We start from the raw sequence: 27,910 nt of genomic DNA, 5'->3' as shown, positions 1-27,910 counted from the left end.
TGTTCTGTTTGCCTAAAGGACACTGGGTAACTCATCTGGCCATATATCCTTTGCCCCCTCAGCTGAGTCTTGACCATCTTGAGCAAGGATCGGTTTGTGACTTCAACTTGTCTGTTGGCCTGGGGGTGAATGGGAGAGGAGCAGTGGTTTTTGATTCCTAACTATTGGCAAAAGTCTTTGAAGGCGTTGTTGTCGAATTGCTTTTACCATTGTTGGAGACGAAGACCCTGGGAATTCCAAAGTGGCAAATGATGTTCTTCCAGACGAAGTTTCAGACATTTTTCTCTGTGATGGTAGCTAGTGGTTCTGCCTTGACCCATTTAGTAAAGTAGTCGATCCCTACGACGAGGAACTTAAGCTGCTGTGCAGCGAAAGGGAACGGTCCCATTATATCCAACCCCCATTGGGCGAACGGCTAGGGGGCGCTCATTGGTGTGAGTTCCTTTGTTGGTTGTCATATGATATTACTAAAGCGTTGGCACCTGTCACACGTCCTTACATAGGATTGGGTGTCCTTATGCATAGTGAGCCAATAATATCCAGCCATGCTAGCTTATGAACTAGTGAGTGTGCCCATGAGTGGTTCCCGCATATCCCTTCATGCATTTCTCTCATGACACAGTCGGCTTCATCAAGGGCCAAGCACCTTAGGTAAGGATGGGAGAGACCCCTTTTGCAAAGGACGTCCCTAATCATTACGAAACAAGCAGCTTGTATCTTCAGTCTACGGGAAGCATTAAGATCTTCTGGCAATGTCCCATCTTTGAGGTAGGATATGACTGGCATTGTCCAGTCAGTCCCTAGAGAGATGACCTGTACTTTCAACTCATCAATGGCAGGGGTGTATTGAATGAAGGATAATACCTTGCTAGCGGTGTCCGTATACTCTGCGGACGTAGCCTTTGCCCGCTTGTTTGTTTTCCTCCCTTGAGATTTGTACAAACTTGACTACAAACCCATCTCCTGTCTTCCTCTTGACCAAGTTCAGATATTTCTCTCATGACACAGTCGGCTTCATCAAGGGCCAAGCACCTTAGGTAAGGATGGGAGAGACCCCTTTTGCAAAGGACGTCCCTAATCATTACGAAACAAGCAGCTTGTATCTTCAGTCTATGGGAAGCATTGAGATCTTCTGGCAATGTCCCATCTTTGAGGTAGGATATGACTGGCATTGTCCAGTCAGTCCCTAGAGAGATGACCTGTACTTTCAACTCATCAATGGCAGGGGTGTATTGAATGAAGGATAATACCTTGCTAGCGGTGTCCGTATACTCTGCGGACGTAGCCTTTGCCAGTCGGTCTGCTTGTTTGTTTTCCTCCCTTGAGATTTGTACAAACTTGACTACAAACCCATCTCCTGTCTTCCTCTTGACCAAGTTCAGATATTTCTCTCATGACACAGTCGGCTTCATCAAGGGCCAAGCACCTTAGGTAAGGATGGGAGAGACCCCTTTTGTAAAGGACGTCCCTAATCATTACGAAACAAGCAGCTTGTATCTTCAGTCTATGGGAAGCATTGAGATCTTCTGGCAATGTCCCATCTTTGAGGTAGGATATGACTGGCATTGTCCAGTCAGTCCCTAGAGAGATGACCTGTACTTTCAACTCATCAATGGCAGGGGTGTATTGAATGAAGGATAATACCTTGCTAGCGGTGTCCGTATACTCTGCGGACGTAGCCTTTGCCAGTCGGTCTGCTTGTTTGTTTTCCTCCCTTGAGATTTGTACAAACTTGACTACAAACCCATCTCCTGTCTTCCTCTTGACCAAGTTCAGATATTTCTTCATCTGTTCTCCCTTTGCCTCATAGTCGCCGGTGATGTGTCCGACCACAACTTGCGAGTCACAATGCACGATTGCTGATGTGGCCCTGCTGCTTTAGCTAAGTCGATGCCTGAAAGGCCGCTTCATATTCTGCCTCGTTGTTGGTCATTGAGAATTAAAGGCGGACCGCACACTCTATTGTATCTCCTTTTGGTGTTTGTAACAGAACCCCAACTCCACCTGCCCGTTGATTAGACGATCCGTTCGTCCACACCATCCATGTCGTTGGTTCTTCCTCTTCAACTCCTCTTATCGTGAACTCTGCAACAAAATCAGCTAGCACATGTGCTTTGATTTCAGTTCAGGGTCGGTATTGAACGTCGAACACACCAAGCTTTATTGCCCATAAGACTAGTTGTCCAGCCACCTCTAGGCTATTTATTGCCTTCCATAGCGGCTTGTTGGTTTGGGCCACTATGGAATGTGCTTGGAAGTACAGTCTGAGTTTTCGTGCAACTGTGATTAGTGCAAAGGCCAGCTTCTCCATTGGGGGGTATCGTCCCTCTGCTCCTCGTAGCGCTTGGCTAGTGTAATAGATGGGTAGTTTTACTTGGTCTTCCTCCCACACCAAAGCAAAATTGACAGCTATTTGGGATATGACTAAGTAGAGGGAGAGCACTTCCCCATGTTTAGATGGGCTGAGCAGCCGGGGAGACACGAGGTAGGTCTTCAGCTCTTCGAAAGCTTTCTAGCACTCATTAGTCCATTCGAAAGCTTTCCGTAGTACCTTGAAGAAAGGTAGACCATTGGGCACACTCGTGAGTCCAGCCATAGTTCAGCTAGAGTTGAGGTGACAAAATAGTGACTTGTGGAGGCAAAGTGTCAAAACATTGTAGCATGGAGATAATGGGAAAGGCGTAAGAGATTTTTTTTATTAGAAATATTTTTTCTTTTTTGTATTTGGAGTAGTCCTAGAGGAATCCTAATTTGGAAGGGATTTTTTTTCATTATATTGTTGATTTGGGTTTTTTGTATGGAGCATTTTATGGAGTTAAATTTGGGTATCTGTCATAGATTTTTTGTCCTTGGATTTAGATTCGAAAGAGAATATGCCTTAGAATAGACTAGATTTTTTAATTTCATTGGGTTGTTTCAATTGATTTTATTTTATTTTTTGGATTTCTTCTAATCTCAAAATCCTAGGGGCCGGTAAGTTAATTTTCATAAACTTTATCATTTTTCCCCATTTTATCGATATTATAAATGAAAAATTTGAAAAGTCAAGGGGGGCCATGGCACCCCTTGCCCCTTCCTTGGCTCTGCCAGTGACTGCCGATACGTACCATATCAGTTCATGTACTGGTACCAAAACGTTATCGTTTCGTATTGGTTTAAATACCAGTCATACTGGTCGGTACAAAAATAAGTTTTTTTTTCTTTCAGTTTTATAATTTTTGAATTTTTGTAAAGGCAGAATGGTAACTTATTTGCATTAACTTATTAGTATTATTTATTTTCTTAGTATGCTAAAGTTTAAAGTCTAAAACCATGAATAATTTGTTCTAAATTGAGGTAATGTTTTATGGTAAACTTCTAATTTTATTATAATATATATTTATTTATTTTTTTATAAATATAAAAAATAGCAGTAAACCCAAAACAGTACACCGGTATTGACAAGTACTAAAATATATCGTTCCACTGGTCAAATCGGTACAGCTTCTGGTATGAGATTGACTCTCTTGAATGTAAAATCACTTTTATAATTTACCAAAATATACAATTTTTGCTGATCAATATATATATATATATATACACACGATTTTTATTTTTTTCCGTCAATTACAACATGTTATTTGAACTATTAATTAAAACATTAGTGAAATTTTTTATGTCACTTGACTTTATTTATATATTTAATGTATTGATAATATTAGTTTGTAGCCCCCTGAATTTTTATATAAAAATTCATTAAGGTCGTGTGTTGGGTAGTTTTGATAATGAATTGAAGAATGATTATTACATAATTTATTTTAAAAATAATAACTATATAAATAATTATTACATATCATCTAACGTACGTATTGACAATCTCATAATAACATTCTTAGTTTTTTTTTGGTAGAAATAACTTTTGTAGTTGTTTGTGTGGACTTAAAACAAATTTAGTTGTGAAATTTTGTTGAGGATATTACACAAAATAATAATGGAAGAATAAGGTTAACACAAAAGATAAACAGAAAATAGATAACTTGGAGGCACTATATCGTTTTTCTTAGACAATATTTGCCCCCCACACTATTGTTGTTAAAGGGTTATCGCAAATTTGTCCCTAGAATACAACTAAGATGTTGGGTTCTACAGATAGAAATTCTGGAGAATGACCACATGATTTTTTCTGTTTCTCTCTAACTTACTATTTTGTGGAGTTACTATTTTTTCAAGTGAACATAGGCCTCTATTTTTACTTATAGGGTTATATATCATCAAAAGGCATGTATGAGAAGTTAAAATGTTTCATAAAACCATTAACAAGACTTGAAACCTCTTCAACCTTTCTGAACAATCACCAGAAAATTCTACATAAATCCTGTTTCAAGATTTTCGATCGGTCAAAAATTATTTTTGATTGATTGAGTGCTCTTTTCGATCGTTCGAACAAGAATCGAACAGCGATCGAGACATCCAGAAACTCTAGGATTTTTTTTTACCATCTTCAATCGATCAAGCCAAAATTTTAACCGGTCGAAAATACTAATTTTCGAATTTTCACTTAGAAAATTCCAAAACTTGAATTTTCACTTTATGAAACTATATTCTCCAAACTCAAATATCATTATTACAACCTATCTTTGTATATACCTATATATACAACACATTTCTCAATACACATATAGAGAAATTGATGGGCAACTCTAAAACACTGGACATCAACATTCCAGTTTCACGTTTATTAAAAAAAATCCATTTTTGTGTGTATAATAAAGCAAGATTTATTTCAAATAAGAAAATATTCAAAATACTATAATTTTACTACAAAAATTTTGCAAACTGATATGATAATTAATGTAATTAGTGTTACATGATCAACATGTATGATAAATAAAATTCCTATTTACATTTTTGTTGTAGATTTTTTAATGTCTCTGATCTGCAAATAATATCTCCCTTCTTTTAACCCCTGCATTGACAAACTAATAGTCGTAGGAAAGTAAATCTGATTGTGGACTTTGATCGCAGTTCCACACTCCTACTGCTATATAACTTGATCGGTATTATAGTTTACGTGGCTTACCTAGGACAACTAGAATCTGTGTGATAGAAAGTTAAAAAGTAGTTGCAACTAAAAACAATATGAGATATGCATGCATATAATTAACAATTAATGTAGTCTCCTTAGAACTTCTTGTCTTCTTGATATATCATAACCAAACTATAGTTACGTTTACCTGCAATCACATTTCAACTAGTACTATTTCTTTCTTTCTGTGATTCAGAATTGGACATGCAAGTTGTAAAAGTATCAACAATACACGTGTAGGCAGACACGCCCCAAGAAAACTTCAAGTGTTTAGGTCCCCAGTTGCTGAAGTCCATGCAAACATTTTCCTTTCAATTCTTCAAACCAGAAATATAGAATAGTCTTTAAGCAAGAAAGTGAAAGCATACCAACACTCATTAATGCACCCAAAACTAAAACATCATATCAATATTGTAGTGGGCCGAATACTAGTGAATATTGAGTCTTATTATAATAAGGTAAGTACTGGGCCCAACTTAACTATCGGCCCAAATGATGGAAATAAATCTAGTATTGTCTAGCCTATTTTTTAAACGAACGCAAAACCTTGGATCCTTGGTTAGGCCTAATACCCTTCCAGGTCGCATGCCTAGCCGGTCATGTCCGAGGCATGTCTGAGCTACCAAGGTAAATCCCAGAGAGTCTAAAATTCTCTGAGGTAGCTTTTTAAAAGTTTATGATAATTCCACAACAAACTCGCATTAATATAGGTCATCTACCTAGCACTACTGCATTTAATGCAGAAGGACAAGCCTGAACAATAAGAAAAGCCCCAAAAGTCTCCATTCATAATAAAAAACCTACAAAAGAAGAACTTGATAAGACTAGAAGTTATCCAGGTGGTCGCCTGAACAGTAAAGAAGACCCTAGAAGTCTCAATTCATAATGAAAAACCTACAAAAGAAGAGCCTGATAAGGTTAGAAGTTATTCAAGTGGACGCTTGAACAGCAAGGAAGACTTCCAGAAGTCTCATTTCATGATGAAAAATCAAGAAAGAAGAGTCCGATAAGGTCAGAAGTTATTCAGGTGGACGCCTCAATAGTAAGGAAGGCCCCAAAAGTCTTCATTCATAATTAAAAACCTACAAAAGAAAAGTTTGATAAGATCAGAAATTATCTAGGTGGATGCCTGAACAGTAAGGAAGATCTCAGAAGTCTCCTTTCATGATGAAAAATCAAGAAAGAAGAGCTCGATAAGGCCAGAAGTTATCCAGGTGGATTAGGATAAAATACGAAGATGGCTCATGATATAAAAAGAAGAGAAGAAAGAGACAGAATATAGGAAGAGAGAAAACAGTAAGAAAACACTCAAGAGAGATTCATGTGACATACCACACTTGAATTAATAAAAAGATTTTGGTAGTTTACATGTTCTTGTCCAAATTTCTCATTGTGGATTAATATCAACCCATAACACAAATTAATTGTAACATGTGTTTTGCTTAGTATCTTAAACCATAGAATTAAGGAACACGTCACTACAAATATCAAACCCAAATTAGCAAACACTTATTGGAACCCTATCTAAGACGTACGTCATTCATGTTGCTTCCGAGTTGGCAAATTTTACCAAATTTTGGATTTTGAAATCTTTTAAGCAGTTCATTCGGATATGTCTAGGTAAAATATTTATAATTAGAAAAAAAAAAATCGTGAGATTGAAAAACATCCTCTAGTGCCTGCATGAACATTGGCAACATTAGACGTATAAGACTTTTAAGAGCTAAAACATGAAGTCCATAAGCAAGTAATAAAACTATTTGAATTTTGAAGTTTGTCTTGGGATTATAGATATAACTTTGAACTATGAATCTAAATTTTTATGAGGTTGCAAAGAAATTTACTTGAAAAAAGGAACTTATTTTTCCAATGCTATAAGATTAATTGTTTTGTTTGTGATTTAAAGTCAAATTAATATATATTGCTAGAATAAATTATTATAATATACTTTGGAGGAGAAAATGGGCATTTGCCCCATTCGCCAAAACTTTTCAGCAAAATGTCTCATATTTGAAATTAATTAGGAAAATGCCCATGTTTTGAAACTTGATTTTTGGACAATCAAGTTATAGCAAACTGAAAATTTTTATAAAAAAAAAAAATTTGATACTCGAGTTCCTTGAAAAAATTCAAGTGGAACTCGAGTTCCATGAATTGAGTACTTTACATGGTACTCGAGTTCAAAGATCTCAAGTTCCAAAAAAAAAATATATTTTTTTCTAAGTCCACATTCACTATAATTCGATGTTCCAAAAATCGACTTTTACATTTGAAACTAGATTTTTAGAAAATCGAGTTTCAAAACAGGGACATTTCTCTAATTAGTTTCAGACGTAGGGTATTTTGCTAGATTTTTTAAAAAGAAAGGTCTAAAGCCCATTTTGGGCATACTTTTGATGATGGCTAGAAAGTAAATACAAAAATAATATTATAAATTTTCTAATAAAAAATGTATGGATTATAAGCTCGTAATTAACAATTATTTAAATGCGACTAAGACTTTGTTAAAATTAAGATTTAGTTGATATTGTGCCTAAAGACATTATTTATAGTCGTAATTAGTTTTAATTTTTTCTTCTTAAGTTGCAATTTCAGGGTTGTTGTATGAAATCCCTGTTGTTCTTCCCTTTATAGTCTTATTGAGATTTTAATGCAAATGATTAAAGTTTGGTTGTCTCTCAACGTTGGTACTGCTTGAGCTTTGTGTTTTATGGAGAACATAGTTTTAGTCATGGACCGTTTAAAGAATCGAAAAATAGAGAAGTTATTGAGATCAGACCAAAGCCGAACTAAGATGATAACATAATTAATTTAATAATCAGTAGTTAATAAAAAAATAAATAAATTACATGTACTGATGTGCAACGTTGATTGGAGATAATATGATAGTAGTTCTAATAATTTATTTCAAAGATTAGACAAATATTCTTGCAAATTTGTCTAACATTAATTAATATAATTATACAAAAGTAATGCTTCAAAGCAGTTTAAGTCGAGCTTATCAACAACAAAAGGCCCATCATGAGGTGTGATTTTAAAAAGAAAAACACCAATTTTCAATAATATATAGATGAAACCCTCTTTAGCCATTCAAGTTTACTCTCTCGTTCACTTCGGCTATCTTTATCTCTCTCTAACATCTCAGCGCTTCTCTTTACCCAAACAATCATCAATTTCCAAATTTGAAATATGTTAGAATAATGTGGTCCGACATAATATTTTATGATGCCTCTTTTATCAACAAATAAATATTCAGTCTCTTGAAAAATTATGCAATATTTTTATGATGTGATATATATATATATATATATATATATATATATATATATATATATATAAATATTATAAAATAGGTCTATTTGATTTAGTAAACTAAGATTATGAACACATTTATTGTAGTCCTTAACTTGACCATATTCATCATGATGTAGCCTATTCTGATAGGTACATTGTTGGACCACGATAGAAAGGAGGTGCAAGTTAAATTGCTCAGATTATGGAAGACAATTAAACTAGTCTTTTGATGAGATTCATGCACATTGAGTGTTGACTTAAATAAATCTATTGTGTCATTACCAGTAACTTGAACTCCTATTAAATGTGTTGTCATTATAGTGATTCTAAATACTCCCTCCGTCTCACTTAATTTGTCCTGTTTGAAAAGTCAAATTTTTTAAGAGAACATCATTTATTGTCTTGTCTAACTTTTAAAAATGTATTAATTTCCAAAACTACCCTTTAATAAATTTATCAAAAAATTGAATTTCTTTTCAAATAGAGTAGTTTTGAAAATTAAATAGAGTATAATAGGAACATTAGTAAATTAATGACTTTTATTATTAGAAACGTGACAATATTTTGGAACATCTCAAAATAGAATAGAGGACAAACTAAATGGGACGGAAGGAGTATGAACAATAGATGAATTCATGCATTGATATGGAGTTATAAAAATAATGACACCTTAATGAACTTTTTTATTAATGAATCTAATTAATATAGTTGTCTATTAACAAATGTAACATAACTGTTACATGAAGTGTTATTATTAATTGTTAATTTTTAGATGCATTAAATTTGTTTCTCCTGAATCACGCCCCAAGTAAAATTCCAACGGAATCCCCCTCTCAGTCTCTCTTTTACATTGCTTTCATGTCTCCCTTTCTCACCCTCCGGTCTCTATCTAGTAATTCTTTCCCAAGTACATAAATAGATTTGACCTTTCTAATTAAAAAAAAAAGATCTTGGTGGAGCTTTTGGCTACAACAAATGAGATAGATGCCGGTGATTTTGAGAAAAAAATTACGGGGAAGAAAACCGGTAAACCCATGTTTGGTTTAGGAAACTAGAAGGTTTGACGTCAGTTTAAATGGTTTACAACAAAAAAGAGATTTTTTATTATTTATTTTTTGAGTTTTGAAAACTATATTAGTGGTTGATTTTCAGTTAATCTGGTCCCCAGCCACTCCGGCTAATTTTAAAAACCATTAGGGAGAACTTAGATAAACTAGGATGTTCAACTTATTCAAATTGTTAATACATAGTATTTATTACTATAACAAGCTTTGATCATAAATTTGCTAGTAAGGTATGTGCATAGGGCATAAAACAAGAGATATTTTAATTTTTTTGTAGATACCGTAAAAAGTTAGCATTTAGGCTTATCAACACCATTCTCAACATAATTTCAATATTGGAATGTATTCGATGCCGAATCATGACTTTTGCCGCAATAAAAACAATGGCGTGTATATTGACATGAAATATCATGTAATATACCTGACAAGGAGTTATGATGGGTTGCAAATTGTTTTAAGAATAAAAAAAATAGTATTACAGTTCAAAAAAGGAAATCACTACTTTGAAAAAGAGAGCGAGTAGATTACATGAACAAGAAAGATTATTGGAAAAGAATAGATGAGAAATAGAGTTTTTTAGAGAATGGTATGTTTTTGCAATTTAACATAGTATTGTGCAATGCAAGTTATTATATTAATAGAGTTGTAAGAAAAGAAAATGAATGAGGAGATAATAGAGGAGTTATAGCTATAATGAGTTTTGTTGCGTGCGAGTTAGGTAAAGGGTTTTGTGAGTTTTTCCCGGGACCGCCCATTCCAACTTGAGAAAGACTACATTTAATTTCTTTATATTTTCTCTTAGGTTTAAGTGGAGAAGATGAGAAACAGTTAAAATGTTATTTACATAAAATTAAAGAGATCATAGAGTAATTGTTGAAACTTGCAAGGTGTATATGCAAAAATGGTCCGTTTAAAGATAAAAAATGATGTTAGGAAAATGATGTTTTTTCACAATTTATAGGTGCCAAATTATAAGTGATGTAACATCACTTTACATGATTCTACTACAATATACAAATTTTTTTTTTTTTTGGTATCAATTTTCACAACATGTTATTTTATATATATATATATATATATATATATATGAAAGTAAGATCTATATGAATGATTATTATATAGGGAAAGGATCCCCTCCAGTTTCCTCCCATTTTAAAATAGATGAGTGACGTGTAAAAATAATGATCCAACGGTTAGGAAATGAGCAATTTGTGTTTTCAAAAATAGAAGCAAAAGCAAACCTTTTTTGAGATAAAAGTGCAGGAAGAAGGCATGGGTTCTTTGGAATCGGAGCAACACAATCAACGGCATTCTTCAATGGCGTGTGGGTCGACGGCAAAACTTCAAGCCACGCATGGAGGTGCATGAGGCTAAAGATGGACGATGGCTTCTTGGGTTTTACACATCAGAGGTTGAAGAAGAGATCTGTGGCATTGGTTTTGTGAACCACCAATTGACGGGGAATTCGTGATAGCTCGTGGGTCAATAGCCACAATGTGTGGCGGCGCGTGTCTCTAAAAATGGAGATCGACCTCTTGGGTTTTGCAAATCTAAGGCCAAAAAAGAGATTTGAAGCGTTGGTTTCACAAAAGGATGGAGGAAAACTAATAAATCTCAAGGGAGGCTTGAACTGATGGCATGAAGACTATGGCTTTTGATAGTAGCGATGCAGCGGCAGAGAGGCCTTATGGAGGTGGTGAAGGTATTTTAAAATTGGAGAAAACTGGAGTTTTTAAAACTGGAGGTGATCCTTTCCCTATTATATATACTAGTCTCATCACACGAGCTCCACACATATGATGAAACTTTTTTATTTTTTATTTTGAGTTTAATGTAAATTTTCAATTTGAATTTATCTATTGTTAGTGAGGTTACACAGGAATTTATCTATTGTGGTGAAGGTAGCGGTAGTCTTGAGTTAAATGATGGTATGTTTGGGAGATCAATTTGGCTCCAGAGATAGTGAAAGAAGAGATAAGAGAGAGATGAGAAACTGTTGGGTTTTTCTTTTCCAAACCGTTGGATCATTTTACATACATGTGTCACTCATCTATTTTAAAATTGGAGAAAACTGGAGTTTTTAAAACTGGAGATGATCATTTCCCTATTATATATACTAGTCTCATCACACGCGCTCCGAACGTGTGATGAAGCTTTTTTATTTTTATTTTTTATTTTGAGTTTAATGTAAATTTTCAATTTGAATTTATTTATTATTAGTGAGGTTACACAGGAATGTTTTTAATAAACTAAAAGTTAAGATTTGAAATGGAGTAAACGGCTGATTTTAGTGTGTGCTAGTTTTTAGGGAAAAAATTATCAAATGTGCGTGACATATATTTAAATAGAAAGTTAGCTAAATTTTAGGGAAAAATTAATTTTGGCAGTTTTTTTTTAATTTTGTTAAATTACAATTTTAACCATAATTTTTTTTTAAATAAAGATTATCTAACTAGATTAAATGTATTTTTGACATTTTTTCGAAGCTATAACTAACTTTCTGAATCTTCTTAATATATAAAGATAATATAGAGATAATTTCAAATTCTTATGTAACATATTGACAGTCTCATATAGTATGAGATTTAGGGATGACAATTTTGTCCCGCCTCGCTTAATCCGCTCCTTCCCACTTCGCCCCGCAAGGGTTTTCCCCTCCCCGCAAAGGTGGTGGGGTGGGGATGAAGCAAGATTTTACCCCGCACCATGGGGCAAAGCAAGGATGGGTTTAGACTTTTTAGATCCACCCCATCCCGCTCCGCCCCTCCCCGTCCCCGCCCCACCTCGCGTTGCTAAGGGTTATAATTGTAAATTTTTCATATCTTAAAACCCTACTATTTAAACAAATATATCAATATTAGCTTATTTTATTCTACCTAATGTGGTTCTCTGCCTTTATTTTGTTACGTGTTATACTATGAGATTTTTTTGTGATTGTCTTGTTAAACACTTGGATATATTATTCAATTCTTTCTAAAAATTGATTTGATTTGATGGGATAAATTTATTTGTAATTTCAAGTATATTTTTAATAATGAAATATGTTTCATTAAAAAAAATTGCACTAGTTGTAGGGAAAATTAACAAAAAGTAGAGTTTTATGGGGTAGAACGGGCTTCGCAGGGCCCTAAGGGGCAGGGATGGGGTGAGAAAGCTTTCTCTATCATGCGGGGTGAGGCAGGGATGGGACAAGACAAAACCATGCGAGGCGGAAATGAAGGCCCCATCCTTCGACCCCGCCCCATTACCATCCCTAATGAGATTCTTACTAAGAATCAGATATGCATATAATTGATGTCTACTCTAAGAAATGGCTAAGAATCTAGTTACAACTTCTTGTCTCTTGACATACCATATCCAAACTACATAGTTCCGTCTATTACAAATAGTGGTGGCTCTAGGATTGTTTTTAGGAGAGTCAATAGTGTCTTAAAATAGGATTTTGTTGTGGGGAGTAAAAAATAAAATGATTAATTTTTTTTTTTTGTATATACAATTGTCATATTACATACAATAATCTAACATAGTATTCTAAATAGTATATAATACAACTATATTGTACAATAGTCTAAAAAAAATTATTAATAGTTTAAAGATCGGTACGAAAACAATGATAGAATGTATAAATAAATAGATAATCATAATATTTGTCAAATTAATAATAATTTATTATAATCATACGTAACATCAATTAAATAAAAATATATGATAAAGAAGAATAATAACACACCTGAGAGTAGGTCTGGGAGTAAATCTTAAACTAAAGAAAAAAAAAAGTAACTTATATAGGATTTTGCTTTTGAAGTTTATGGATTTTTAACTACACATGTGGTTATTCTCTTGGAATTGGAGCAAGCATTAAAAGACTTTTTGAACTTGAAAAACTGAAGAACACTTGTCAAACTACTTGATTAGATAGAAAGAAGATATAGAATGGAGAAAGAGAGAATGAGAAAAGAATCATTGATGTAACAACAGATCAGTTGGTTGTATAAGTGGTATAATTTCTTGTTGATGAAAAAGAAAAATGCAAGAAAAAACAATTTCATTCTACCATCAACAGTAAAGTAAGCCAAAGTCTAGAGAGAAAATTTATTTATTTTTTAACAAATGAACAGTTTTAAGAGTAGTGTTACTGACAAACATTCACACAATAAAATCTAGATGGCAAGTTATTAAAAGCCTATAAAAAAAGTGATGTTAGTTATGGGTTTAGATAAAAAACCGATTACAACTTGTCGCTTAACCGTTATTGTAAAAATAGCACTAATATAATCATATTTCATATTTATTTCAATTGGGTTTAAACAAACTTTAGAGTCAAGGTGTTCAAAATTTTATTTGAGAGGTCAAAACAAAGGAAAAAAAATTTTTAATTTTATATATAATTTTTTTTTTGGGCCAACCCAGGGGTTCATTTGAACCCCTAGACTGACTATAGAGCTGCCCTTGATTACACAACAAGTGCACTCATGCTTCAACTATACGACATGCAGTACTGCGCTTGCTATGTAAGCCGTGAATGAGATTCCACTTTGAAAAAGCTAGAATTCTAATATTTGTGTCATTACCTACAGGCCAAGAGACAATCTTAGGTAGATGGTTTCTATGGGCGCAGCGCGTAGGCCTCCCAAAAGGTAATGGAAGCGTACAGAGGTTTTCTCGAGCTAGATAGAAATTGGCATTAGGGTGCAAAGGGCCCTTGGTACATTTTTGTTAATAGATCATTTTTAAAATGTTTTTATACAACTTCCATGGAAAATATAGAAAATTATTTAAAAAAATCAGTTAAAATTTACTTTTTTTCAGAAAAATTTTATAATTTATCGCATATAATAATTGTTGAAATTTGGAAAAATAACGTTTTATTTATTTATTTATCCATTATTTCTTTCTGTGATTCAGAATTGGACATGCAAGTTGGTCAGTATAAACAAACATTACACGTGTAGGTAGCCACGCCCCAAGAAAACTCCAAGCGTTTACGTCCTCAGTTTGCTGAAGTCCATGCAAACATTTTCCTTTCACTTCTTCAAACCAGAAAAATAGAAGAATCTTTAAGCAAGAAAGTGAAAGCATATCAACACTCATTAATGCACCCAAAACTAAAACCTCATATCAATATCAACCCAATCCACAAACTTATTAGAACCATTAATTAGAACCCTATCTCATACGTGGTTCATGTTGCTTCCAAGTTGGCAAATTTACAGTCACTCATTCTCTCCTTAAAATCCCATGAAACCAATAACACTAACTCCCTCCACATGCAGTTTCCTATCTCCCAAAAACACAAACAATGTTGGATATTTGGTCTTGGATATGTGAGCTTCCCAACTCGGACGAGTGGAACGAGTCAGACTCACCACCCTTGTTTGAACTCGCGAGTTCCAAACCGAGTCCGGATGGTTCAACTCAGTCCATCCAACTCAGAGCCGAGCGCACCTCCGGGTCCAACACGGACACGTTGGTGACCTTCACCGTATGCTTACAGGGCTTTCACCCTTTCAACACCCCAAAGACCTTGTGGGTCTCTGACACGTGTCCTATCTCCTCAGAAAAACCGTTCCTCCCATTGTTACTCCAGCTTCTCAATGAAATCATGTCCCGCTCACCCACGGGGCACGTTAGCACATGCCCCAGGTCACAGCTCCAGAAGCTCAAACCCGGCCCGGTTTCGTGGGTCATGGACTCTCACTCACCCGAGTCCTTCTCTAGCTTCTTCAACCTCGTCTTCCTCACGCGCCTTTTTTGGCTGTGTGCATGTGACGCGCCTAGTGAAGTTGGCTCACTTTACTTCAACTCATTGTTGGGTCCAAACGTCGACGTTTTGTCGTGCACGCACGTGCCAGTTTTGCGAACATTTTTAGTCTCAGTGGGTGTGGATGCTGAGCTGTGCTTCATGCGCACCCTTGGGTACATCTTAGCAAAATGGTTGATTTTAAGAGAAGTGGGCGTAGGATTACAAACCTTAACACCATCTCATGGTAATAACCTTGGGTTTTCTTATGCTAATGAGGCTTATGGGTTTTGGGTATTGAAGGGTTACGCGCCTGTGTTGGGGATGAAACTCACGCGCTCAAGTGATCAGAGACTTCAGTTCCCTGTTAATGTTATGGAAGCTAAAGAGTGTGTGCTAAGATATGGTTTGGCCCACCAACAGCTTGAGGCTGTTATTCAAATGGAATATACAGTTGGATTCTACGATGGGTTTATTCAGGTAAACACACGTGTGGATAACATACGTCTCCACGTGGCAAATCTAGGATTCAACAAAAGTGATGATGCGGATTATGCCGAGACCCATTTTCCGTCAAGGATTCGAGTTTGGGTTGGGCCAGAAGTTGGGGCGACTTATGTGGCTGGAGTGAGTTTGGGTCGATCCACAAGTAAAGGAGAGAAAGAGGTGGAAAGACAAAAAGTAGTGAAGGGTAATTTCGAAAAATCAATGGGTCCTCCACAGGTGAAAGCAACAATGATGACGATGAAAAAAACAAAGAATTGGAGGTGGGACCAAGATGTAGAGGGAAATGCGGCAATCTTCGATGCAATGTTATATGACAACATGACAGGTATCGAAGTGGCCACGTGGAAGCCTTTGAGTGGTGGTGGTAACTTGAAGCACAATTTTCAAAACCGATATGTAGGAGCAAATAGGGCATTTACAAAAAGTGGGGGGTTGGTTTTTGCCGGAGATGAGTATGGGGAAGGAGTAGGTTGGAGGTTAAGTAAAGAAATGGAAGGGAGTGTGTTGAAGTGGAGGATAGGAGGGCAAGTTTGGTTAAGTTATTGGCCTAATGAGGTTAAAAGTTCCTACTTTGAGACAAGGTGTGTGGAATGGTGTGATGAAGTTGATTTGCCTTTGATTCCTGGTAAATTTGGCGAATAGGCAAGATTGTATGATGCAAATATATTGATGATATATTAGATATGTAGTTACTGGTAAAGATTTATATGTTTTAGTTACTAAATTATGTGTGGGTATATTAGATATGTAGTTACTGGTAAAGATTTATATGTTTTAGTTACTAAATTATGTGTGGGATGTTTTACCATATTAGATATGTAGTTACAGGTAGTCAAAGTTAACTGCATGCATCGAACTAATAATGTAATAACAATTTTTGGAATGTTTGAACATGTTTTGCATTGTTATCAAAAACATGTTAGAATGGAACCAATAATGGCATAAATCAGTTTCAATATAGTATCAAGCTTAAGGATTTACAAATTATCACTAACTTTAGTATAGGAGTGTACTAATTTGAAAGCATAATTATCAGTATTTCGATTTGGATTTTAGGATCTTATGATCCTAAGATCCGACATCCTTAAACCGTCCTGTATCTCACTAGAATCTCTACTACGATGATCCAAATGTTAGGATCTTATAGGATCCTGCTCCCATAGCGATACTAAAAATCTTGTGATATAAAGGAAAATTTAAAAAAAAAAAAAAACTTTTTTTGGGCCTCCAACTGGAGCCTAAATGCCCCAAATTGATATTGAAAAAAAAATGTAATAGACAAACTAGTGGCCTTAGCCCAAATTGATAAAACTTTAAACATAAACTTCAATTTTTTTTTTTTTTTTTGCCTAGGTGAAAATGATAAAAAAAAAAAAAGTTCATACTATTAGGGATGAATATGAGTTTGGTGATGCTAATGAAAAGGAAGTGAATGAAAATCCAAATGCAATATTAAGAGAATTTGATAATTGTCTATTGGATGATGCAAGTCATGTGGCTGCTAATAATGACGATAATATTGTTTAATATTTTATTGCAACAAAACTCTATTGCAACGAAATTTTTATTGCAATAAACTATTATCAGAGATTTTATCACAATAGTGGGTAACAAATTTTTTTTCGTTGTAATAAAGGTTTATTGCAAAAATTTGAAGTTTATTGCAACAAAAACTCCTAAATGCAATATTAACAGATTTTGTTTTTTATCTAATAGATGATGCGGTTCGTGTCAGTGGTGACGCCACGTTCAGCCCAAGGTGTTCCCAAGAGCACCCTAACCTGAAAAAAAAAATTATAATAATTAAACTTTTTTATTTGTTTACCCTTAAAAAAAATTAGGAACACCCTCAAATTTTGAAAAAAAAAATTATTTGTTTTACTTTCAAGCCAAAAAAAAAAAATGAACTAAAATCTTAAAAAAAAAAAATTGTAACAGAGCAAGCGGCAAGCCCACAGATTCTAAAAAAAAAAAAAAACAACGGATGGCAAGCCCAATATCAAGCCCACGGCAAGCCTAATAGATTACAAAGGTAGCAAACCCACAAATTCTCAAAAAAACAAACAAACAAACCAAAACCCAATATACTGAAATCAGAAACCAACGGACGGCCAAACACTAATAGATGTTGAAAGAAAGAAAGAAACCTAACCTAAAGAAAGAAACCTAACCCAATGAACGGAGAAGGAGATCGCCACCACTGAACGAACAACAACAGCCAATGGATAGAGAAGGAGATCGCCAGATCGGGCCTCAAACTCGAGCTCCAGAACGGCAGAACACATCAGATCGGAATCTCAGAGATCGGTCTTCCTCGCCTCGACATGCTGCCCGAGGGCGTTGTCCCTCAGCCTCAAGCCTCCTTGCTCCCTCAACCTCAAGGTATTTCATCTTTGTCTCAGTCTCTTTGCTCTTTGTCTAAAGAGTGAAGAATGAAAGTGAAAAATGAAATGAGACTCAGACTCTCTCTCTCTCTTTAAGACTTTGAACTGTGATTGTCTGCTACTTTTGCCTTTTGCTTTGCTTAGCTTTATAAATTTTTATTAATATTTGTCCTATTTTTGGAGTTATCCGTTGGTGTTGGGGTTGGTATTGGTGTTGGTGAGATAAATTAATTGTCTTTTAGTGTTGATGTTGGTGTCTTTTGGTGAGATACAATTAATTAGCTTTATCTAATTGGCTCTAGTCTTATGATTGGGGGCCATGGGGTATTGGGGCTTCTCTGTTGAATTGGGGGGTGGATGGGGGCATGGGGCCGGGGTAAATGCACATGGGGATGGGGTGTGTGGCTCAGTGGCTGTGTGCTAGTGCAATAGTGCAACACTAAAAGACAATCATTTAATTAATAAACAATCCTTTGTTAAATTATGTTACTATGTTAGGCTAAACAACAATTAATAATTTTATAATTAATGAAACATCAATATAACAAATTATAGTTTATAAAAGACAAACAAATTAATGAAACAACTAATGAACTAAACAATAATAATAATAAAATTTTATTAATATTTCAAATGAACTTATAGTTTATTGTTTATTCTTTTGCTAGAATTATGGACAAATATTTAATAAGAAAACCACGTACCCAAGATTTATCTCCTGTGCAAGATTCATCTTCATCTTCTAAGCGAATTCATGTTAACTTTAACTTAGAAAATCTTCATTTAGATCTTGGGCTACGAGAAAAGATATTATCTTATCATCCTAATAATCATGATGAAATAAGAAGATATTATTTACAAAAAGACCCTTGTCAACCTGTTTTCCAACACCATGATGATTACCCTCTATCATATTTTTCTGGAAAGCCCAATCGATTTAGATCTGAATGGTATGTAAATAGAAAGTGGTTGGAATATAGTTTAGACAAGGATGCAATATTTTGTTTTTATTGCTACCTATTTGGGCAAGATGTTGGTAAGCAAGGAGGAGGTGAGACTTTTGTAACAAATGGATTAAAACTTTGGAATCTGAAAGAAAAGTTAAATTCTCATGTTGGATGAGTTAATAGTGCTTATAACCAAGCTGTCAAGAAGAGTGAAGATCTACTGAAGGAAAAGCAACACATTCAAAGTGTTTTGGTTAAGCAATCAAATCAAGATAAAATTGAATATCAGGTTCAAGTAAATGCAATAGTTGATTGTATAAGATTGTTTTTATGCCGGGGATTAGCTTTTCGTGGTCACGATGAATCTCAAGGTTCAAGTGATAAAGGAAATTTCCTTGAGCTTTTATAATTTTTGGGGGATCACAATGAATCTGTCAATGAAGTGTTGCAGAAAGCTCCGACAAATTGCAAGCTTACCCATCATGATATTCAAAAAAACATTGTGAATGCGATTGCACATGAAACATCCAAAGCCATCATCAAGGATCTTGACAATGGGTTCTTTTCAATATTAGTTGGTGAGTCACGTGATATCTCAGTGAAAGAGCAAATGACCCTTGTTCTTCGTTATGTGAACAAAAAAGGAATTATTATAAAGCGGTTCCTTGGTATTGTACTGTTGGAAAACTTGGTTTTGCATCTCATACAAAAAACACAGAGAAAGCAACAATCATGGATCTTCTTCATTCATGAAAAATAACATGTGGCCTTGAATTTTAGAACAAAGAATAGAAAGCGTACCTTGATGCAATGAAATTCAAAACCAAGATTTGAGAATACCTTTAATCTTCATCTCAATTTCACATGGTGCCCAAGAAGTGTGGTCTCTCAATCAGTTTTCATGTATGTGTTCAAGGGAGAATAAGAGTGGCATACACCCACATACACATAATTTTCTTCTTATGAAAATTTTGTATGTTTTTCTCCTTATACATAACTGATTATCTAATTGGGTTAATCTTTTGAACCTACACATTTGGGCTTTAGTTTGTAGCTTGAGATGAAACCAAAGAAAACAAATAAGACTCTAACTCCAATGGACCTTGGCTTTTCTGTCAACTTTTGACAAGTCCAAAGTTACCATTAATTATATTTAATACCACTATATAAATATAATTGTACTCTAGACCTTATTAATAAATTATATCCAAGACTCTAATAATATCATTTGACCCCTCCATGAAATATCCATAGTGAACAAAGTCATAGTAAACTATCACTTTGTAAACAACTATTTTATCATTGAGTACCCGGTTTAATCTTTTAGTTATTTACATTTATTGAAATCCAATTTCAATAAATATAAGTTTTAGTAACTCCTTACTAAAGTGGGCGCCTTGAATAACCAGTTCTTATTAAATTTATCTCAAGGGGATATTTCATATCTCTACTAAAAGAGATTATGGATTCCATCTTGAGAATATGTGTTCCCTCAACATTACATGTAGTTACCCAACATACTGAGGTTTTGACCATGAATATTAGATCTCACTCTTGATATATCAAAGTAACCTACATTTCATGATCAGATCCGCTACCCTCTCAAGATTAAGAGTCTATGAAATTAGAAGTCGTGAGATTAATTATTCTGGTGACAGTTGTTGATTGAATAATTAATCTTACAGCGGTCCAGTTTAATATGTCTTAACTCTTAAAACACATCAACATATCAACTAGAAGTCTCCACTTCCATGATCAAGACAAATCATCTTAGTTGATGTGTTATAGTTTTCGTAAATGAAACGCCTAATTTCATCACCGATTACGAACTACATTTTAAGTTTACAAGGAACTTGTGATTTACATCTTCTGTGACTTTTCACATAAATCACATACAATGCATCTCATGGACTATGATAATATCCCATTAGTTCATTTATAAATAGTCTCATATAATTAAACAATTAAATTAACTATGACATGCTAATAAATTGGATTTTAGGGCGCAAACCCTAACATGTACATGTAGCAAATACCACTGCTTTGTCACTCAAATATGCTATTGAGTGTTTACTTTATGAACATAATTTGAGTTTATCGAAACTACGTGGGCAAGGTTATGACATGGCTAGTAATATGCAAGTTGATATCAATGGTCTCAAAACTTTAATTTTGAAAGAAAATAAGTCAGCATTTTTATGTTCATTGTTTTACTCATCAACTTCAATTGACACTTGTTGCCGTTTCTAAAAATCACATTGACATTGCTAAAATTTTTTATGTGGTTAGCAATTTAGTAACTGTTGTTGGAGGCTCTAGTAAGATACGAGATGCTCTTCGAGATGCACAATTTGCCAAAATTAAAGAAAATTTAGAGAATGGTGTACGTAGAAGTGGGCAAGGTTTGAATCAAGAGACAAATCTTAAACGTTCTGGTGATACACGTTGGGATCATATTATGGGACTATTCTCAACTTGATTTTGATGTTCTCTGCTTTCGTTGATATACTTGAGATTATTGAAGAAGATGGTCTCTCCGACCAAAAAGTTGAAGCTCAATCTAATATGAGGTCAATTCTATCTTTTGAATTTGTCTTTGCTCTACACTTGATGAAAAACATTTTAGGGATTACAAATGAGTTGTCAATAGCATTGCAAAAAAAAAAAAAAAAATCAAGATATAATAAATGCTATGGATCTTGTTAAAGCGTCTAAGCAACGATTATAAGTGATGAGAGATGATGAATGAATATCTTTGTTGACTAAAGTGTCTTCATTTTGTACCACACATGATATTCCTATCTTAAACATGGATGAAATATTTGTGGTCAGTGGGAGACTGCGATGCAACACCTAACAAAATACAAATTTACATTATTATCATGTTGAGCTATTCTACACAGTCATAGATATGCAACTTCAAGAACTTAACAACCGTTTTTTAGAGGTGAATACCGATTTGTTACTTTGTATGGCTTGCTTGAATCCAAGTGATTCATTTGTGGCTTTTGATAAGGAAAAGTTGATAGGTCTAGCAAAGTTCTATCCATCTGATTTTCTTGAGATAGATATCTTGGCACTTAACTCTCAACTTCAAAATTACATTTTTTATATGCGCAACAATGACTTGTTTTTAGAGCTTCAAGGAGTTTGTGAATTTGCTGAAAAGTTAGTGAACACAGGGAAACATGAGATTTATCCATTAGTCTATTTGCTTGTGAAGTTAGTTTTGACCCTTCCTATCGCTACTGCAACAGTAGAAAAAGTTTTTCAGCAATGAAATATATAAAGAATGAATTGCGTAATCGAATGGGAGATCAGTGGATGGATGATTACTTAATTGTGTATATTGAAAGTGATGTAGCTTGTAACATTAATAATGAGACTATCATGCAATGATTTCAAAATATGAAAACTCATAAAAAGCAATTGTAAACTTTATGTATTTGCTTGTTTTTTTTTTATTGTTGTTGTTGTCAATATATGAATTTCTCTTTTTATTAGATTGTGTAATTTATGCTTCTTAAAGAACACCTTAGGAAAAATTCATGGAGCCGCCACTAGTTCATGTGGCTGGTAACAATGACGATAATTTTGTTTATAATGATTAACTGTACTATTATGGCAACTTATCACAACAAAAATTTTGTTGCAATAAATTGTAGCAATAATATTTTTTGTTGTAATAATAATAATAATAATAATAATATTTTATTGCAACAAAACTCTATTAGAGAGAGAGAGAGAGATAAAGGTGTATATAGACACTCAATTTTGCACCTATGATTTAATCAAGGGGAATGACTCGAATGACCATCCATGTACCTTAAAAATCATAATTGCATCACATGCATCAGTTTGTTATTGCATTACATACATCATTTTGTTCTTGCATTACATGCATCATGTCATTTTTTACATATCATAACAATGATCTTGAGATTCTAATGATCGCAACGGTGTGTCCGGATTCTAAATCGAACCATCGGATCGAAAGATTTTGCATGGTCAAGTTTGCATGGTTCATACGCATTGTGTCTAGGAAGAGTCGACCACAAACGATTAATTTAAATTAATTTTGATTGGTCAAACAATTAAAATTAATTAAATAATTTTTTGATTAGTTAATAATTAGTGTTTAAGATAGGGATGCATGCATAGAAATAAAAGGGATGATTGGAGAACAATAAAATTGTGGATAATCTGAACTTTATCAAGATTTATTTTAAGGGATTTATCCACAAGATAATGGGTCGAGATAATTGTTCTTAAAAAGCTTGAATTATCTAGAAGAGAGATAAAAAATCATGGACGGAGGATGAAAACACTTCTAGATATAAGGATCAGTCAAAAAAACCTAGAAAAGGAGTCCAAATGGCACCTGAGCACGAAAGCACGTTTGGCCTCCAAGAGCCAATTCGGCACTTTTGGAGTGCTAAACGACACATTTGGAGTGCCGAACGACACTCTAAAAGTGCCGAATTGCACCTTGTTGGGCTTTGGCCCAGTGGCCTTCAGGTGACGATAAAGCACACCATTTTCGACCTTTTCGCAAAAGAATGCGTCCGGATTCAAACCCTAATCATTTGTACCTATTTTTTAGAGTCCTCTGACCCCTAAAAATAGAGGCTGAACCTCATAATTAAGCACATTTTTGCTACGCTTTGAGAGGCATACGTTTTAGGCTCTTAAATCACCCATATTTTCAGATCCATTCTCTGAGTATTGTTGCTTAAATTAAGGTTTTTAGGTTTCAAAGAGAATTGAACAAATTTCTTTAAACCCTAAAACATCCTCTCAAGGACGAAGAGTGCTTATGCAAGAGGTTGTTTCTTAACCCTTTTTCTTATGATGTGATGATGCATCTTATATCTCTTTCTATTTCAAAAAGTCATAATATGGATTGTTGATTGTCGTTTTTTTTATGTGATTGTTATAATCTCTTTCTTGAATGTCAATAATTTGCATGTAAATAATTATTTTTATTAAAATAAAACAGATCAGCATCTTTTCTAGATGTAGATTTGAATTTTTCTCAATTAAAAAACTGATTTGTATCTTTCCTAGATACAAATCTAATTTTCTTTAACATATGCAGATTTTTAAAATAAAGAAAAAGATTAAACATGTATGTATGAGTGAGTACCAAAAGTGTAAGAGAGGTCAGAAATAGGGGTGGCGTGAAGCCTGTGAAGAGAAATGCGATTGTCTTTGACATTCCAGTATGCTCTATTGAAGGAGCCTGAGGATACCGAAGGTCTCACTTAAATTGCAAGGCAGATCTTCTCCATGCCTCACCAACTCTCTCTCTCTCTCTCTCTCTCTCTCTCTCATTTTGATACTTTCTGATTTGATTTTTCTAGGGTTGGTGAAATGCTCAGTTTTTTGCACACTCAGAGGGGGGCTATTTTTTCTTTCATATGCGTTTTCGATATGAATTTTATGTTTCATTTGCAATAATTCCCTTAAGCCAAATGTTTATTGACATTTGAGTTTGATTTAAATCAAATGGATGGGTGGGTCATGGGCCATGGGCCATGCCTAAAAAATCCGGTCAGGTGCTTAAAACTAGTAGCCCAATATTTGTGGTATACTTGGAAATATTGTTATAAGCTACAAAGCTAATCTAATTTAGCATTCAATAATTTAGAAATGTTTGGCCGAAGAAACTTGATTTTGCACCCATAATTTAATTTTGAAAGATGGCTAGAGTAACAATTCATATACCCAAAATTTAGAGTTGCGTTACATTCATTAATTAATTCATTACATATCATAAAAATGATCTTGAAATTCTAACAATCACAATGGTATGTCCGATTCCTGAATCGGACAGTCAGATTGAAAGATATCACATGATTAAGTTTTTACGGTCCGCATGCATTTTGTTTGGGTGAAACCAACCACGCACGATTAATTTAAATTAATTCTAATTGGTTAAAAAATTAAAATTAATTAAATAATTTTGTGATTGGTTGTTGGTTAGTGTCAAAAATAGGCTTGCTTGCATGGGAATAAAGTGGATAATTAGATAACAAAGAAGTTATGGATAATCAAGTCTTTTTGGAATATTTATCTATAAGATAATTATCACTTTAGAGACTTGAATATCAAGAAAAATGGATTAATTTTTAGAATATGAATCAAAAATGCGTCTAGGTACAATTCCCAACTAAAAAATCCTTAAAAAAGAGTCCAAACCGAACCAAAATTGAAAAGCGGGTTCAGTGTCCAAGAGGGCTTATCGACACATGGCTTGTGCTGATTGGCACTTCCCAAGTGTCGATTGGCCCAAATGCTCGACCTGGCTCGGGAGCTTCCTGATTGAGATAAAGCCTATCTTTTTTGACTTTTTAGAGATAAGGACACGTTCCAATTCGTATTTGATCTCATTCAGCTTATTTTTTAAGCATCCTAACCTCTATAAATAGAGGAAAAAGATCAGAATTAGGGGCTCTTGTTTTCTGACTTCTTTGCTCCCCTTACGTTGAAGACGCTTTGGAGACTTTGGCTTTAAAAACTTCTTTTTTGTAAGTAAAGTATTTTAGCCATCAAAGACGTGAAAACTTCTTTGATTTCTAAAATATTCTTCTACTGAAGAGCACGCTTATGCAAGAGGTATTTAGTTATATTCTTCTATCTGTTTTTTTTTTTTTTCTTTTCCATTAGTTAGTATGTTGTTGGTGTTCGTTGCATGAATACGGTTAATATGTTTTATTTTTTATTGTGCATTTAGTTGTTGTTTGTTTTAATTTTTTTTTCTTTGATTTCAAAATTTGTTGATGATCATCAAAATCTTTTTTTTTTTTTTTTAAAGTTCAAAACAGATCTGTATTTTCATTAAATACAGATCTGAATTTTTTCTGGTCTCAAAACTGATCTGTATTTTCATTAAATACAGATCTGAATTTTTCCTGGTCTTAAAACTGATCTATATTTTCATTAAATACAAATTTGTATTGTTTTTTGGTCACAAAACTGTTCTTTATTTTCATTAAATAAAGATTTGAATTTTTTTTCAACCACAAAATAGATCTGTATTTTCATTAAATACAAATCTGAAAATTTTTTTGAAAATGTTTTCTTTTTATAAGATTGCAGATTTTGAAATTTCAAAGAAGGAATTAAGAGTTAGGTTAAAGTCTTTATTTTTTAATATGTGATGCATGTATAATAAGTTTGTCTCATGAAAATGAATCCTCTTTTTTAAAATCTTTAAAAAAAAAATAGATCTGATTTTACAAATCTAATCTCACTTGTTTTAACTTTACAAACAACATATCTGATTTTTCTTGATAAAATCTCTTTTTTTTTTCTTTTACAAAAATAGATTTGATTTTTACAAATCTAATCTCACTTGTTTTAATTTTACAAACAACATATCTGATTTTTCTTGGTAAAATCTCAATTTTTTTCCTTCACACAAATAGATCTGATTTTTACAAATCAAATCTCATTTTTTAAACTTTACAAACAACATATCTATTTTCTTTGAAAAGAGGACATATCCATAAGACAAATTTATTTAAATTAACTTTGTCAAGTGTTTGTCATGTGTTACAACATATCATTCAACATCAAGCAAAAAGGGTATATAATGGTCATTAGAGTTTAGAAGACTAGACTTTGTTTGGGTGGAATGGGTGCCTAACACCTTCCCCTTCCGTAACCTAGCCTCCGAACTTAGAATTTTGGTTAGTAGATTAGTGTTTTGTCTTTAATTTTGGTAGAATGTACCTAGGACCAAAGCTTTGTATTTTTTTACATAGATTGTAACTAGGACCAAAGCCTTGTAAGGTTAATCTACCAAATTGTACCTTTTTTATTCAATCAATGGCATTTGATGTATTTTGAATATGTAATTGTATTTATTTTTTTGTATTAAAAAAAAAGTGGCAACTCCACACCACTTACCCAAAAAGAGAGGTGCCTTAAAGTACCCAGATCTCTTTTTTAAGAGCACCCAAGTTTCCCGGTCTCTCACATGGCCATATGATTTAATTTTTTGCTACATGAAAGGGGAGAACAATGCTTTAGATTTAATCCAAACATTCCAACATTAGAGATTACAACACTCATGATTTAGTTTAAATGACATCCCCAATTTTACATCAATATATTGATGCAAGGAAGAACTTTATATTGTTTAATTTGGTTGCAACATTTGTACCCACTTTGATCTTTGGCCTCTTACACTAGAATAACGATGGATTATGTGGCCAAAAGAGTTCCATAATGATCCTTGTAGCTGAATTGAAACATTCTCATGCACAAAGTGCTTGGGGGTCTAGGAGGAAATGGTTCAAGCTGCGAAATTAGCAATATATTGTAATTATCTCTACAAAAAATATATATATATATATATATATAAAAAAAAAAAACTTATCCTCCAAACTTAAGCATCATAATTTACTCATGCTAACCGCATTACTATCAAAATCATATAGCATAAGACTATGATTTTTTTTTTTTTTTTTTTTTGTTGAGAAACTAGTTTTTTTTAAGAATTTCAACCTATAACATCTGCTTCTTATGATAGTTATTTATCATCAAACCAAGACACCAATCGGTTTTTAATATAGGCGGGGATTGAATCCTAGATCTCTTATTCAACTATCAGAGACTTTATCAGTTGAGCTAACTGGAACCCACAACTTTTAAATAAGACAACGAATTAATCACATTGAATCAACTTTCGTATATTTAATTATATACCTTAATATTTTTATTGAGTAGAAGACCATCTCTCATATATTCAAGTGTCAAAAAAAAAAAAAAAAACCCAAGTTTTGTCAATGATCTTATTCAAATAGCATTTCTTAGAGGGTTTGACTAATACCCCAATGATCCCAACACCGCTTGTGGTACCTGGACATTAGGGTTCAAATCTTACTGTAGCCTTCCTTCCC

At 33.8% G+C, this 27,910-nt stretch overlaps 1 protein-coding gene across 1 annotated transcript; it reads left to right on the top strand.

Moving 5' to 3' along the window:
- The first annotated feature begins 14,684 nt into the window (after positions 1 to 14,684).
- LOC142642740 (uncharacterized) lies at positions 14,685 to 16,456 on the top strand. The gene has a single exon (XM_075817156.1). The coding sequence runs from the start codon at positions 14,723 to 14,725 to the stop codon at positions 16,310 to 16,312; it is 1,590 nt and encodes a 529-aa protein (XP_075673271.1). The 5' UTR covers positions 14,685 to 14,722; the 3' UTR covers positions 16,313 to 16,456.
- Positions 16,457 to 27,910: the final 11,454 nt, after the last annotated feature.

The sequence above is a fragment of the Castanea sativa genome, chromosome 7 (assembly GCF_040712315.1).
Source record: "Castanea sativa cultivar Marrone di Chiusa Pesio chromosome 7, ASM4071231v1".
NCBI classification, from domain to species: Eukaryota; Viridiplantae; Streptophyta; class Magnoliopsida; order Fagales; family Fagaceae; genus Castanea; species Castanea sativa.
The sequence above is the reverse complement of the archived record's forward strand: the minus strand, read 5'-3'. Positions and strand labels throughout refer to the sequence as shown.

Bases quoted from the DNA above. Each gene is read 5' to 3' on its own strand.
- LOC142642740 (XM_075817156.1), top strand. From the start codon at position 14,723: ATGTTGGATATTTGGTCTTGGATATGTGAGCTTCCCAACTCGGACGAG.